Consider the following 15605-nt stretch of genomic DNA (forward strand, 5'->3'; position numbering starts at 1 on the left):
GGAGATGCGGACTATGTCCGCGTTATTTGCCAGAACCTGGCAGAGGTTCTCAATAAATATTTACGTAATGAATTAACCAACTTTAAAGGTTTGCAAATAACTCCCCCATCCCCCACTCCTGACTCCAAGTTTCGTGTACTACATCTAAAATGTGTCTTCAAGCTCAGATTCTCCATCAACAGGGGCTCTTCACAAGCCTTAAGGCCTAGGCATTTCTCTTACAGCACAAGAGTGTAAATGAAGCTTGGCCAGAGGTCCTTGTCCTTGTGCCACGCACACTTCTTAGTCTTCATCCATGGTGCCTGCCAAACATGGTCTTCTACCTGGATCCTCCGCCTTTGCGCACTTTGACTTTCAAGTCCTGTGGATTCACGCCTGACCCTTTGGGAAACTGTGGTCAGGCCTGCCACAACTGCCCATGGAAGTAGCTCATGAGGAGCCAATTTCAAGAGTGCAGACAGCATGTCTGACGATCAGTGTAAGCTCAGCATGTTGCCAGGCACATAGCAGATAAGTCAATGAATACATCCATTTTCGGCAGCTACATCTGCTTCTGCTGGACATGTCTGTCTGTTCTGGTCTTCTTGCCCTCCTGGCAAGCAGACTCTTAGCTATATTTCTAACTTGGGTATATTCCTGACCTCCCAGCCCTGGGATGGAAGGAGACTCCAGGCCCTGACCTGGAGTCATCATTAATATGACAGAGGCTGTCATTCATCCCTGTGATTCTGAATTTACATGTCTACGGAGACACTTTTAAGCCCTTTTCTTGAGGTTGGCCGCACCTCCCCAGTCACATTTCCAGGAAGGGATAGTCACACATTTTGGGTGTGAGGAGATTTCTCATCAGTGGGTAGAATTACAAACTCTTAAGTCCAAAGGAGCCTAAAGAATGGTTTCTTCTGGAAGGAAGTCAGTGTTCCTCATTCTTCCTTGATATTTCTGGTCAAATCAGTGAATCCTTTGGACGGTTTTGTTTAAGCCAATACTTGAGGGAGTGGACTGCTGTCTAGATGACATTCTCGTAGCTAAACAGCCTGGATGTGTCTGGTGCGGTGGGCAGTGAATGAGGATCCTTCATCTGCAGGCAGACAGAAGGAAGCACAGCGCTGGAGTGGGCAGGGCTCTGGATCTTCCATGGAGACCCTGCCATCCCAGACACTCTTTATTTCCAAGGTCACCCAACCCAAACTTTCTGCCATGCTGGCTCCTAATCACGCCTAGCTTAGAGAAACTATTATTTCAGTTTAATTCATATATGTCTTACTGAATGCTTCATAAACTAAACTTTCCTTGTGGTAATGCATCAGAACCAACCTTTTCTATCACTAAGCAAATGACTTTAATGATCCCCACTTTTCAAATCTATTTGGGAGAGGAAGGGAAAGGAGACAGAAACATACCATTGCTTCTACCAAGTGTGATCTGTTAAGGAATAAGCCTTGAAGGGAGTAGTTTAAGTGGGAGGAGATGCAAACTGGATGTAAAATAGCTAGACCAAGAAAAAAAGTGACAATCTCTTCCTCTTCTAGTTTACTGGTGCTCGGGAGCAAGCTGGAGTCTCCTCCTCTGGTGTCCCTCTCCTCATCCCAGATACAGCCTGGACCATTCCTTTTTTCTCATCCATGACCTCAGTCAGAAGCCTTTTGATTTTCTCTATAATTCCTATCTTGAACGTCTCTCCTATTCTATTTGTTTCAGATTACCCCCATTTGACTCTTACAACACAATTCTCTTCTATTCCCCATATTCTTGTGTAACCCTAAGCAAAAAGAATGGGGAACTCTTGGAGTACATTTTAATACCAAAGAATATGAGATTCTCAGTACACAAGAAATTTTAACCTAAACATGAACCAGGAAATGGGATGGAACAATTAAGATGAAACTCAGCTCTGAAGCCTTTTACCTTTTCTGGTATCTGCACAGTGGAATAAAGCGTATTCACTGGATCTTCCTTTGGGATAGTTTCCTATTAAAAAAGAAACAACAAACAAAAGAAATTATCACCCACCTTCTGAGTCACATAGACAAGGCACGGAGACACTCAGAATCGAGAGAAGGGAAGCAGAGGTGGGTAGTGGGAACTGCTTGTGTTGGTGATGCTCTTATAATAAGTATTGACAACTTTTCCAGGAAGCCACTGCATTATTCTTAAACTGTGCTGTGTTTAAATGAATCTCAAAAATATATAAGATATATAAGTCTGATATGAGCTACAAGCCATGAACCTCCTAAGGTGGTTAAAGGCTAATTTGGAATAATGTTCCTGATATTGCAAATAAACTTTTTCAGCAGTTGAAGGGCCCTTGCAGAAAATCAGTAAGGATGACTGAAGGAACAAAACAAAACAAAATAATAGTAACAGTAACAACAATAACAAAAGCTCCTTCCCCACTGGAGAAAAATATCCTAGGTTGGTTAAGTTTATTCCTGAACATCCAAGGTAGTCCTGCAGCCTCCTGGGATGTGTCTCAAGCAAGGGAAGAGAAAGGATGGTGATAAAGTGATATATCTTTTCTTAAACCAGCTGAGTGGAGCGCAAAGCAATCTCTCCCATAAGGAAGGAAGAAGATTCCGGAATACTAATGACTTTGAAGAGGAAAAGTAATGTCTCCTCTTTGAAGGGGGTAAATGTAGGTAAATGCTGTAGTATGAGTAAGAAGATGCAACTTGATCAATAGACATCAAAGGCTGGAGTGAAACTGGGGTTTTGAGGCTCCAAAGTATTTTTATTTCTTCATTAAATGGGCCATTATGGAAAAGAGCTCTATAACCTCTAAAGAGCTAGCCCAGCCTGGGCTGCCATGATTGATCCTGGGGAGCCTTTTGAAGTTGTCTCATCTACTGACTTCATGTCTCCAAATTGCCTTTTCTTTAGATTTTGTTCTCATGATTTTCTTTTCAGAGGATTTCCTATGAATTACATTTGTGTCCACTCACTTCAGCTCTGTGACCTGCACTTGGGAAGCCTTGAGTATAGGCCCAGAGCCACCATAGGCCCTCTAAGCCTTCTCCTGAGAGCTCCTTGAGTCACCTCAGAGAGAAAAGGCATCTCTAGAGCAATCAGTCTTCTGACACCACGACTCCAGCATCATGTCGAAGTCACACTTCTCTACCCACTGCTTTATGCAAAAAGAATCTGGCCTTCTGAGTGGCCATCGTGGACTATAGAGGGAAGGGGTGATTCCAGGAACCACAGCATGAGCACTACTGGTTGGGTCAGAACCGGGTGCTCTGAGGCCACCAACTTCTGCACAGAAGAGAATCCATGAAGACTTAAGGGAAAGACACAGGTGCACTGGGTTTTAAGGGCTATATAGCCTCACTGCCCTCCCCCTTCCCATGTTGCCCAAAGCCATGGAAAAATCTCAAGTAAAAAAGGAGAGCCTCAGAGAGAGGGTCAAGTCCCAGGAAAGATGGGAAAGGACTCACATGATTGTAAGAGATTGTGTCGTACTCTGTGTTCTCTCCAGCATGGGGACAGAAATTAGGAATTTCCTGATGAATGTCTGTTGTCTTCTTCTCTTCAATGGACTCTAAAACCAAGTGGGGAGAGAATGAAAGCCTATCTCTCCTACCACTCATCAACCCCACTGGCCAGCCTTCCCTTCTGGATGACCCACTCAAGGTGACCAACCACCCCTGTAACTGAAGGGTTATCTGGGACAGGCTTTCAGTACTAAAACTGGGAAAATTCCAGACAAACCAGGATGAATTTGTGATCCTCGTTACTTTATTTCCTGATCTCTGCACAAAGGTGGCCAAAGTGGGATGCAGAAATGTCAGAAATGCTTTCAGAGGGCTTCTAAGGGGGAAGGGAGATCTCAAAGTCTGCAGTTCAAACCCTACTGATGCTTGGGTCCCTCCCAACACCCCACATGGACAACGTCAGTAGGAGCCTGAGGAGACAAATCAGCAGGGTTTAGGGACACAGAGCATGGGGTGCAGCTGAAGAGAGTCAAGGAAATGCTTCCCCAGGAGGAATGTGTCTGGACTGAGGTGGAAAGTAAAGAGAGGTCTCAGATTGATTTCATGGAGAGGACTGGGACAGGTTTAGGGGCTCTGATGGGAATGAGGATAGGAAGGGCTGACTGGAGCGTGCTGGTCTGTGGGGACCTCAGAATTGGGGGCCATTGCCTCCTAGGTCAGAGGAGCAGAGTCAGCAGTGCAGGGCCTGTGTCAGAAGAAGGGCCACATTTATAAGTCCCTCTGGGGGAAAGAGAGGAGTAGGCCCTGGAAAGGGAACTGGGAGGGCCAGGTCCTCAGGAGAGAAGGTGAGGACTCCAGCACTCTCTCTACTCCAGAGCTAAGGAGTGCAAGCTGCCTGTGTGCTTCCCCAAGGCCTCTTCATCTCTGACGTCGGCACCTGCACCAAGCCTGACACACAGCTCCATAAATGCTTGAATGAGGGTAAGGACAAAAACAGTACATGTTCTACCTTTTCCTTTCTCTCTCCGCATACTCAGAAGAACTAGCCCCATTAAAAGGGGACTGAGCAGGATGGGCACCAACAGGAAATGGAGGAGGACCATGGAGGAATCTGGGACACCTTTAAAGAAAGAACGGGTGGAGGCATGGGGAAAGGAGAAAAGTCAGCTTGGGAAAATGACCCAACATTTGGAGCACCTTTCACCTTCCTCCCAGCTTGGTGACTTCCCAAAGTGGCCTCCAGTTTTCACACAGGGCCTGTTCCCATGGGGACCAGGAACTGAAGAAGGTATAGGTCCTGGGGTCAGAGGCTCCTGTAGAGAGGGGAGAGGCAGTCACCTTCACAGAGCTTCCTGACAAGGATGGGGTTGGAGAAGTTGCTGCTGATGGGGTTCCTGGCCATGCAGATGAAGGTCATGTCCCCTTCCCCTTGTCTCCAGGAGACAGGGAGGATGGAGCCATCAAGGGTCTCATTGGCTGCTTGCCCCAGGGCCTCCCAGCTGTAAGTCACATCCTCTCCTCCATTTGCCATAGAGCATGTCAGGTTGGTTGTGCAGGTGCCATTCTTATTGCTCTGCAGACCTATGGTGACTTTGGGCTTTGACAGGTGCTCTGTGAAAGAGAAAGGACAATCAGGGATGGAAACCCTGCCTGTAGCTCTCCTTTCTCTGAATTATCCTTGGATACCTTGGACCTGAATCACCCTGGGAGCTCCAGAATGGAGAGCAAGCAGCAATTCAGAGCAGGATTCTCATTCTTATCTGGGAAAGGGAACTATCTAGGTCTACTTGCCTACAGCCATATAATAATATTAATAATAATGATAACAGTAACAACAAAAACAGCAATAATAGAACAAATAATGCAACAAGAACATAGCTGCCACCATGCATAGTCACATGGCAAGCACTGTGCTAAATAAATTGTAAATGTCAGCTAATTTTATCTCTTTTAGAGGCTCATTATTCTTTGTCCTCAGACTTCCTTTAAGAGACTTTCACTTTTCCTCTCCAGAGAGAATAATATTAAAACAACACTTTTAGTTCCCCTCTCTAGCTTGTGCTCACTCCCCTCCCTCAGAGGATGAGCAATTGGTTCATTGGTGAGATGATGAGTGTCTGATATCTACCAACTACCTTCTTCTATGCATGGGTTTGAGCTGTTAAAGATTGTGTTCAAATGTGGTTTGCCCTTTTCCTTCCTCCCTCAGCTGATTAGCCTGAAGAATGTATGTCTTCTGTTCAAATACACATGCATAACCACGTGTATATGTGATCAGGTGCCTGGCCTACTTCCTACAAGCAAGCTTGGAGGTCCGTCTCCTCATGTCCCTGACCCTGTGGCTCAGTGAGGGAGGCAGCTATTCTCCTTGTAGCTGGCTGAACAACTGTTTTCATAATTTCAGCTTCCCTGGATGGGCACCAAGCTCCAGACTTGGCAGGGAGGTATTTTTCCTATCTAGCTTTACCGGAAATAAAGCTGATATTTTTATCTTCCTTCTGATTCTGGTGTCTATTTATCAATTGGCTGGAATCTGCAGAGGAAGGGGTGTGATTGATCCTTATACCCAATAATTTTCCTAAGGTAGGCATTGATTTTCTCTCCATTATGGATATGGAAACTAAGACTCGAAGAAATTAAGTAACTTGGCTAAAGTCATGCAACTAATAAGTAAAGAAGCCAGCATTTGACCTAGATCTGTGTGATTGTCATTTTCCATGTGGCCCACCCACCATACCACACTGCTTCTTATAGTATCCCTGAGGAGGCAGGACCCCAGGGGTCAGCTACATCTACTTCATCCATGCAGGAGTCTCCTCTCCCACATTCTTGCCAAGTGTTCATCCAGCCTCTGCTGGAACAGCTCCTGTGTCAGGGAGCTCACCACCTCACCAAGGCAGCCATCCACCATCAGAACTGATTCTGCTCACCATAGACATGCAGCACATACTCCTGGGTGATGGGAAACAGGGAGAGTGAACGGTGTATCTCCACGTGGTAGGCACCTGAGTCATTCTTCATCAGTTTGCTGAGCTTCAGGGAGTGGCCTTTACCCAGGAACTCCATCCTTTCCTTATTACGATTTTGGGTCACTATGACATTGACTTTTTCGTCTCCCATTGGCTGTACCATGACGAGAATAGTTTTGTTAAAGGTCCAGCTAATACTGTCAACCTGCTCTTCTATGGCATTTAGGGGAAAAGTCACAGACCCACCAAGGGCACCGACCAGCTCCTTCAGGGCTCCAGAGGCTGCTGACCCTGCAGACACAGAGAACCATAAAATAAGCCCAAGTCCCTGCCCTTGTCACCAATTACTCACCCTCTTTGGGTCCTGGGAAGATCCTGAGAAACCCACTCGGTTCAACACAATCAGCCCCTGGGAAACCCTTCAGAACCTCTCTCACATGAAAGCACTGAGATCAGAACTTTCTGCCTGAAAAGGGCAACTGCAGGTGACCCTCCCCCACTTTTCCCAAAGACCTCTGGCTGGAAAGACCAAGCTCTGAGGTAGACCTGAAAGTCCAGCTCCATCTTTAACAGGTTCCTGTGAGGGGACAAGTGGAGAAGTTACTGCCCAAGTCTCCCATAGGACTGCCAGCTTGTGCCTAAGAGAGCCGGTGGAAAGGCTTGCTTGACCTGGGGCAGTGGTTCTTAGGCACAGATCAAGACGTTGGGAGGTGAGCTATATGTTCCTAATAATAGCGATAGCTTAGAAATTTGAGCGTGATTTGTCTTTCTATTTTATGGTAGATCAGAGTGGATTCAAGGTCATCCCCAAGTGAGATTCTCATTCGCTTGCATTCTAACATGCTTCCTTGAGTGGGAAGGAAAAAAGTGAGTGACAGGGAGCTCTGCAATATGTCCAGGCTAACTCGTGATGCTCGTCACAAACTATTAGGAGTTGTAGTAGGGTTTTACTTCCATGAGAAATTTTTGTTTCACCGTGATCTTAGTTCACTCCAGAAAGCATGTCTTATAAATAATCACCATGCGTTATGCGGCTCTAGGTGAAAAACTGTTAAGAATATCAGCTGAAGAAACTCTCAGAAGTGTTAAACTGAGCCCTTCCAGTGAATAGGTGTGGAGAATGAGTCATCTTCTACCTATTAAAATCTGAGAGGCAGACTCTGCGGACAGCACAGAGCAGTGAGAGAATTTAGATTCGGACTAACAGTTTAAAAACATCTACTGTGAGCTTGTTTAACTCTTGAAACAACCCTTAGAGGAAGGATTCTTATACCCCCATCTTACAGATCAAGAACCTGAGGCACAATGGGGTCAAGTGACTATCAAACTACAGAGTCAGTAGGTGGCAGAGCCCACATCAGTACCCACGGGGTTGAGACCTTAAAGGGCATATTTTACAGATGAAAAAGCTAAGTAGCAGAGATAGAAAGAATTTATTCAAGGCTGATAGAAATGGCAAAACTAAAATTAAATCTTTAAAGGTGTTTCTCCTTAAAAGGACAAAACCCAAAGTTATTTCCCCCCCTGACTCCTAACATAATGTGTCCAGTTGAAATTAAAAACCCAGAAAAACAGCCAAGCTATAGAATCCTGACAGTTGTGTTATAATGATGCAACTGCAACTCTATGTTTGTCCTTCTGTGGATCCTATGCACTTTTGCTGAAATTTTAAAAATTATATTTTATGACCATGTTGTTATAAAAATGAATTTAATCCAGGATGGATTCATTATATATTCATTCTTATTATTGTTGTTATATTCGTTTTTCTGGCTCTTTACAGAAAAAGTTTGCTAACTTCTGATTTAATGAGAAAACTGAGATTCGAAGAAAATCTAAATAACTTATCCAAGGGCACAAAACTAGTTAGGTGATGATTTGAGGATTTAACCAATGTCACTCCAGCTCTGGGACCTGGACTCTTTCCACTATGGCTCAGTTTGAAGGTCCCTGGCATTTGTACTAACTCTGGCCCACTCGCTCACTCCCCTTCCCCAAACCCCTAAGGGGCTCAGGTGTCAACTCCAAAGCTTTTGGGCCCCATTGAATCTCAATTTTCCTTCATGTTCTTTGGTGACCTTCTCTCAAGCATAAGTTACTCTATCAATACCTCAGGGTGAGGAAACCTCATGCTACAGAATGTTGATCTGCTCCCTTGATTACAAGTTTGAGGTCTCTACCAACTTTTTACTAAATTTATCTCCAAAACTACTGATTTCTCTTCCTGGGTAAATATCTTTTAGGAGCCGATTCCTATTTTCAATCATTTTCCTCCTGTAATGTATTAGTTAGTGTATATACGCTTTGGATCACTCAAGCCTTTATCAAATCATCCTGTTAAATATGATTTTTCAAAAAGCTGTCCCTCTCTACTTCCCTAATATTAAGGCCAGGATGGTTTCTGACTACTCTCTCTTTAATCATCCCAAGTGATATCAAAATAGTCCCAGTAGATACTACAGACAAAATCAAGTTTATTTAGTTATTTCTTTTTTCTCTGTACTTTAATAAATGCAAAATTTTGAATTTTCAATCGATTAATTAATGCATTCATTCTTTTACTTCAACAACAGAGATGGAAAGGGTGAATATCTTGAAGTCAAATAAAAATTGGGTATTACTTGTCCCCAAGTGGATGTGATCCCTAGACTTAGGTCAATGTTCAAGTAATTTTGTTTTCATATTAGGTTTTGGAGAGATGTTTAAGGTGGTGGCTTTAGCTCATTAGCATGCGTGCATGTGTGTATTTAAGCTGTGAGCAATTACTCTTTTCATCCTTCCACACATATGGTGCTACATTCTTGGGATACATGCCGAGAGATACGAATTGTGTGGGGGTATAAGCAAAGCCTTGTTCCTTCTTAGGATGAAATTCATTGTTCCTTATTAGAATCAAATTGGAGGATGACATAGGCCTAGATGGAGTATATTGTTCTATCTTAAGTGTATCTACAGGGTGAGAAGAGGTATCATGAAAGAAGAAGGCAGCTCCATGCCATTCCCCAATGTGGGTTTAGAGGATAGGGGGCAGGGTTGGAGAGTCCAAACTAGTTTTGTTTCTTCTTCCCAGTTGACCAGGTAAAAGGATCCAGAAACAAGACATTTCTCTTTTCAGCTGTCCCAGGCTGAATTGTGCATCCACTTTGTGTGATGGTTTTGCACCTGCAATGTGTGATACCATAGAGTTTGACCATATCTAAGCAGGTCATACTTGTCTCATTTAGTCATGAGACAAGAATTTATTTAGTTGTTTAGGAACTGAGGATACAACTAGGGGGCAAGACAGTCATGGTTCTTGTGCTCATGGAGTTGGGAGACACGCATTTAACAACTAACTGTGAGTGTTATGAAAAGGGAAATAACGGGCACTGTGGGGACATACAATGGGGGGACTTAACAAGATCTGTGGGATCAGAAGACACTCTGGAGAATGAGTGGCTGCCAACATCGCCTACCAAGCACCGGAGGATTGGGACCCGTGAGGCTCATCCACTCTCCTCCGATGTCCGCCTGCCACCTAATCAGTGCAGTGACTGCTGTGACTTGCCTCCTCTTCATCCATTTCACCCTCTCCTCTCGTATGTACCAGCCAAAGGGTTTGGGTAAGAATGACCGGCACTGGCTCCAGTGGTAGCCTCCTCTGGCACAGTAATTACTTCAGGGGTGTCTTAGGACCTGGGTTGATCGTACCTGAGAGAAGTGCAGGACGTTTGCTTTAAGGCCACGGTGAGGACACAATGCTACGAAATGATGTGAAGTGGAGGACTGCTGCCCACTCACTGTGGCCAGACAGGCAGCCAGGCCTCCGCCCTCTCTGGGCCTCAGTTCACCCTCTACCCCATGCTGTTGTTTGTGCCTTGTCCTCCTCTCTGTCCATCTAAATCCCATTCAAAGCCCCCAAAGCCTAATTCAAAGCCCTTCCCTGGGGAAGTCTCCTAATCTTCCTCACACCCATACCCTGAAAATTTACCACAAATGTCACCTCATTCTCACTTTAAATTCTCCAGAAAGAAATACTCCCCTGGATGGTGATTGGATATACCATCTTGCTGTGAATTAGCCAATGAGTGATCTGTAAGGATTAGGTCCCAGATCATCAGTGCTGGAGTCATGGGGTCCTGCCCAGAGAGGGGTGGAGATGGCTTCTCCTCCCCACAGCATGCAGCTGTGGAAAAAAGGGCTCTGGCCTAACCAGGAGTCAGGACACCTGGGTCCATGCTAGTCCCTCCATCCTCCTAACTCCAGCAATAAATACCTGGTATCACCCTGCAGTTAGCAAGCCAGTGTAGGGGGCACTATCTCTCTTGATCCTTAGAACAGCTCCGGGAGATAGAGGTCAAACCCTATGGCCCAAAGAAGAAGTGGAAGACATGGAGAGAGAAGTTAGTTAGTTCCTCTGCCTCAGAGGTCTGTGTTCTTTCCACCATGGCCTCACCGCTTACCACTTCAAGTTTTCATTTCTGAACTCTTACAGGGGAAAAAAAAAACACCTTTATTTGCCAGGAATTTGGGGAGAATGAAGTGCAAATACGGATTTGAAAGCATTTTGAGAAGTACAGAGTGGTCTAACAACATGAAGGGAGTGGGGAGGCAAGGACCACAAGTGTTATCATGAGTCAGGCCTTGAAGAGGCTTCCCACTTTTTGGTTTTATTTCTGCCAGGAAGGCTAAAAATGAGAAACTGACATTTCCCCAAACACTTTTGGATGGCTTACCAGCAGCAAGGTAAGCCAACAGGTTAAGACAGCAGTGAACATCCCCTAGTCAACCTGCCGTTGGAGGTGGAGGGAGCTGGGGCAGGAGACCCTTTGACTTCTGCCCTGGTCAAGACTCAGGTGTTCTGGCATCGGGAGAGTCAGCTCTGAGATGCCCTCCATAACAGGAAGGGACAACAGCTTCTCCCCCTTGCCACCTCCCTTTCCTCTGGGTTGTCAACTCCTCTTCTTTTCCTGTCCCCAAAAGTCTCAAGAGTCAAGTGGAAGGAAGGAGCCAAATTACAAGGAAGGTACAGGACCAAAGGGCGGTGATCCAGCGGGGAGACTGAGGGCAGGGAAGAGTGGAAAGCCCAGCTCCTGCTGGCCAGTCCTGTCCCCAAGCACCTCTCCCAGCACTTGGTGCCTCTGTCAGAATGCACCAGTGTGTTGCGGCACTTTCGTCATGGAAACCATGGACCAGAGCACCTCGGATCTGGGAGGAATCTTAGGGATTACTTAGTCCAATCCCACCTCCCAGATGAAGCGGCTGACGTTCAGAGGGTTATGGTGATGTTCCCAAGTCAGTGGAAGGCCAAGATCAGGAACCAAGGCTCCTGAGGCAGGATTTCCCAAACTGCTTCCACCCCCGTTGGAGTCCTTGATGGTGCCTCGGTGTATTTCTGGGGAGCTCAGGGGGAGACCTAAGGGTGGCAGGAGGTGATAGGGGCAGAAGCTATGGGACTTGCCTTCATCAGAGAGGCTTTAACATTGGAGTCATTATGTGTTTGTTTTTCTGTAATATTTCACTTCATAAAAGGAAACCACAGTTTAAAAAAGCAAAACGGTTTGGAAGTTACTGCTCTTTACCCAACTTCTCCTTAGCTAACGTGCTCTGGAAAGAGCGCTATAAATCAATGCCATTAGAGACGCATGGAGAATGGAGGCTTGCAAACCTCTCACTTCACCACACACCTTTCGCAATAGTCTAACTCTAATCTACCACGTTCACATTCAATCCCCCACCACTCTGCCCCTCACTCATCTTCTGCCCTTTGTTTCTTCTGGTTCTTTTCAACACTTCCCCCAATATCCCCTCACTCATTTTTTTCTGTTTTCCTTTTATTAATTGTCTCCTCAACACTACTGTGTCACTTAATCATCATAAAATATGTGAGGGGGACAGATTATTGTGCCCATTTTCCAGATGGAAATACCGAGGCCACCAGAGCTGCTCCTTGGCCCCTCTGAGCTTGGCCAAGGTGGTTCCCTGTTGGTGCATTCACAGCCCAGCAGCAGAGTTACCTGTTCTTCTTAAGCCTTTCTAATTCCTACCTTGCACTTACGTACCTGAAGAGGGAAGAAATCCCAGCTGGCTCTCCCAGTGGATGATTCAGCTCAAATACACATTTATTGAGCACCTCACTGGTGTCAGGTTCAGTGTTAGGCAGTTTGGTATGATAAAAAGAGCACCAGCTTTGGAAACTTAATCTCTGCTCTACCTTAAGATAGCTGTGTAATCTTGCCCAAGAAACTTGGCCTCTCTGAGCCTAAGTTTCCTTATCTATAAAACAAGGATTATAGTATCTGTCTTATAGACTTGTGAGGAGATTGTATGAAAAACATCTTGGATATAGTAGGAGCTGAATAAATGGTCATTTTTATTATAACTATTTTGCATTCGATATGTCATTTAAAACATCACAATAATTCTGCAAGTTAGATTTCATTATCTGTTATGCACTTGAGAAGAGCAAGGCTCAAAAGATGAGTAATTTGCTCACAATAATACAGCTATTAAGTCAAATGCAGGATGTCCTTGTCCAGGGACGGGACTCCTTCCACTTGTCTGCCCACTGGATGTTCTAGGACAATCTCTGACTCCTTTTGGCCACAGGCAATGTACCACACAAACTTCCCACAGCCTCCAGGAGCGGGGCAGAGGAGACCCCCATGGCAGATAGTCACAGGTGCACTCTGTTGCCATGGTTCAGGTTTCAGATGAGAACCTGGAGCTTTCAAACCCTCTGTCATGCCTTGCCCCACCTCACCTCCCTCAAGCTCTATTTCTGATCACCGTTTTCATTCAGGAAGTGGTTTTTAATGGGAAAGCCTATTTCAGGACCACCTGCTTAGAATCAGGTGCTAAGACAAAATTCTGATAAATTCAAGGGTATTAAGAGTCTGCTGATACTGACCACATAGAGAGGCCAGGTGATGGGGAGGGGAGGATTGCGCAAGCTGACTGCCTGTGTGGTCACTTCAGGCAGCTTGGGCACACAGAATGCACCAGTTATGCCAAGTCCTCAGAGGGCTACCTCATGGTGGGACTCCATGAGTATGATGACAGGAGGGACATTTCTCATTTATGGGGACCCTGATCTTTTCTGAGAGTCCTTAGGATAGTAAAATCTTCAAAGATTAGAATATCTGTGACAGCCTAGCACTCTGGGAGACGGAGGCAGGAGGATAGTTTGAGGTCAGGAGTTTGAGACCAGCCTGAGCAAGAGCAAGACCCCATCTCTGCTAAAAATAGAAAAAATTAGCTGGGTGTGCTGACACAAGCCTGTAGTCCCAGCTACTCAGGAGGCTGAGGCAGGAAGACTGCTTGAGCCCACGAATCTGGTGTTGCTGTGAGCTAGGCTGTTGCTGTGGCACTCTAGCCTGGGTGACAGAGCCAGACTCTGTCTCAAAAACAAACCAAAAAAAAAAAAAAAAATACCTGTGACAGGTGAATAGTCCTTGGTCCTCCATGCTCCATGGTATTAAACAGAAAGTACCTATGGTATGAGTTGTTTTTCTAAGTTGAGACTGATTATATTCCTTGAGTTAAGAGAGAAACTTTAAGTGATTCCTTCTATTTATATCATCGTTATGCATAACCTGTTAAAATGTATTTATAAATATATTTAAATTAAAAATATATTTGTAAACAAATAAATACACGCTTGTACAATCTCATTTTGCTTTTAAAGTTGCCCTTAAAGAGAGGGATGGCTGGAAGATAAAGTCCCTAAGGCCCAGGGAAGCTTCGACATTTCTCATCTAATTCATGGCAGACTCTGGATTAGAAGACAGGTGTTCTGATGCCCAGCACCACTTCTTTCAGCCCTTCCTTCCCTGGGACAGGCAGAAGGGGAGTTGGCTCACAGAGCCATTCCTTGTCCTCTCCCTCCAGTCTCTTTCTGCTCTCTGTGATTCAGAGACCAGAGGTTGGTAAAAAGCAATGTTAGATGAGAAAGCAGAGCCTCCGGAGTTGAGCCAGAGATCCAGAGTGGAACTAGGAGCCTGGGGGTACACTTCAGAGGAAGACAGTCAGGAGAATGGGAGATAATCTGGTGGGACTCACCTGTGAGCTGCCAGAGGAGAGAGATGAGGACAAGGCATGTTGAGGAACCAGCCATATCTTTCTCTGAATGTCAGTCACTTAAACGAACCCACTTCCCTCTCGTATTGCTCGAATCTCTTCTCTAGTCGGGGTTTTTAAAAAAAGGTGGGAGGGGTCATGGTCTTGACATGTGTGAATGAGTCATCTCTGATTTACTTAATGGCTTATCTCAGTGGCAAACACGTAATACTAATAGGCGTCTAATAAAGAAGGAAAAAATGAATTGAACCGCAAAGGTGATGGAATCCCATTTTACAGATAACGGATCACAGACTCGGAGAGAGGTTAGGAATTGATCAAGGCCATATGGGCTACCTTTTCTGCTATACCACATGACTAACTTCTCAGAGACTCAGAAAAAAAGGAAATAGAAAAAAATAGATGGGGGACAGAAGGGTGGCACTGGAGATGAGATTTATGGAGCTTTCCCAAGTACTAGGCACTGTGCTGGGAGTACATGCATTTTAAAAAAATGTATTCCTTGTAACAACTCTGTGAGTGAGATACTACTATAAATCCCACTTTACAGATGAGAAGATAAAGGCTTAGAGTATATTACAGCAGAATCAAGAATTTTTTTTTTCAAAGGTACAAAATTAATTTATCTATAAGTGTTGAGCTACTATATTCTTGGGTTTAGTTGCAGATTTGTAGCAAACGTAAGCACTGTTCACCACTTAAGCTAAGGAATTTAGAGACTTTTATTGTGTCATAATATTTTAGTCTCTTTAGTAATTTGTCCTAAGGTGGCTGAAAAATTACTTGTTATATGTCCTTTTGCATAAACCCCATAACTGAGAACGATTATATTCAGGAACCGCTAAGTCTATGGGAAGCAGGACATTTTTTATGATTGGGATAGATATTTGTACCACGTGGCCCAGAAAGGCAAAGTCTCTCATTTAGTATTTGTTTAGGCGTCTGTGTGCCCCTTCTTGATCTGGAGGGTCTAAACTAATTCGGTCCCTCGGAATCGGCCCTTATAATCTCACACACCCCCTCTTCTGTGATAGTCCCTAGGCCTAGAGGGAGGATGTTTGCAGCCTTAGTAACAAGGCATTGGCAGTGAACAACAGGTTGGGCCCGGTGGGATTCAATAGCTTTAAATCCTGGAGATATCAGGTAA

At 44.9% G+C, this 15605-nt stretch overlaps 1 protein-coding gene across 1 annotated transcript; it reads right to left on the bottom strand.

The window, feature by feature from the left end:
* Window positions 1–30: 30 nt before the first annotated feature.
* Window positions 31–14506, bottom strand: SLAMF7 (SLAM family member 7). The gene is made up of 7 exons (XM_012639532.1): window positions 14441–14506; window positions 6362–6691; window positions 4770–5042; window positions 4441–4551; window positions 3435–3538; window positions 1909–1971; window positions 31–1081 (listed from the first exon to the last, which is right to left on the bottom strand). The coding sequence occupies exons 1-7, from the start codon at window positions 14493–14495 to the stop codon at window positions 1010–1012; spliced, it is 1008 nt and encodes a 335-aa protein (XP_012494986.1). The 5' UTR covers window positions 14496–14506; the 3' UTR covers window positions 31–1009.
* Between the last annotated feature and the right edge of the window lie 1099 nt (window positions 14507–15605).

The sequence above is a fragment of the Propithecus coquereli genome, unplaced genomic scaffold (genome assembly GCF_000956105.1).
Source record: "Propithecus coquereli isolate 6110/MARCELLA unplaced genomic scaffold, Pcoq_1.0 Scaffold140, whole genome shotgun sequence".
NCBI classification, from domain to species: domain Eukaryota; kingdom Metazoa; phylum Chordata; class Mammalia; order Primates; family Indriidae; genus Propithecus; species Propithecus coquereli.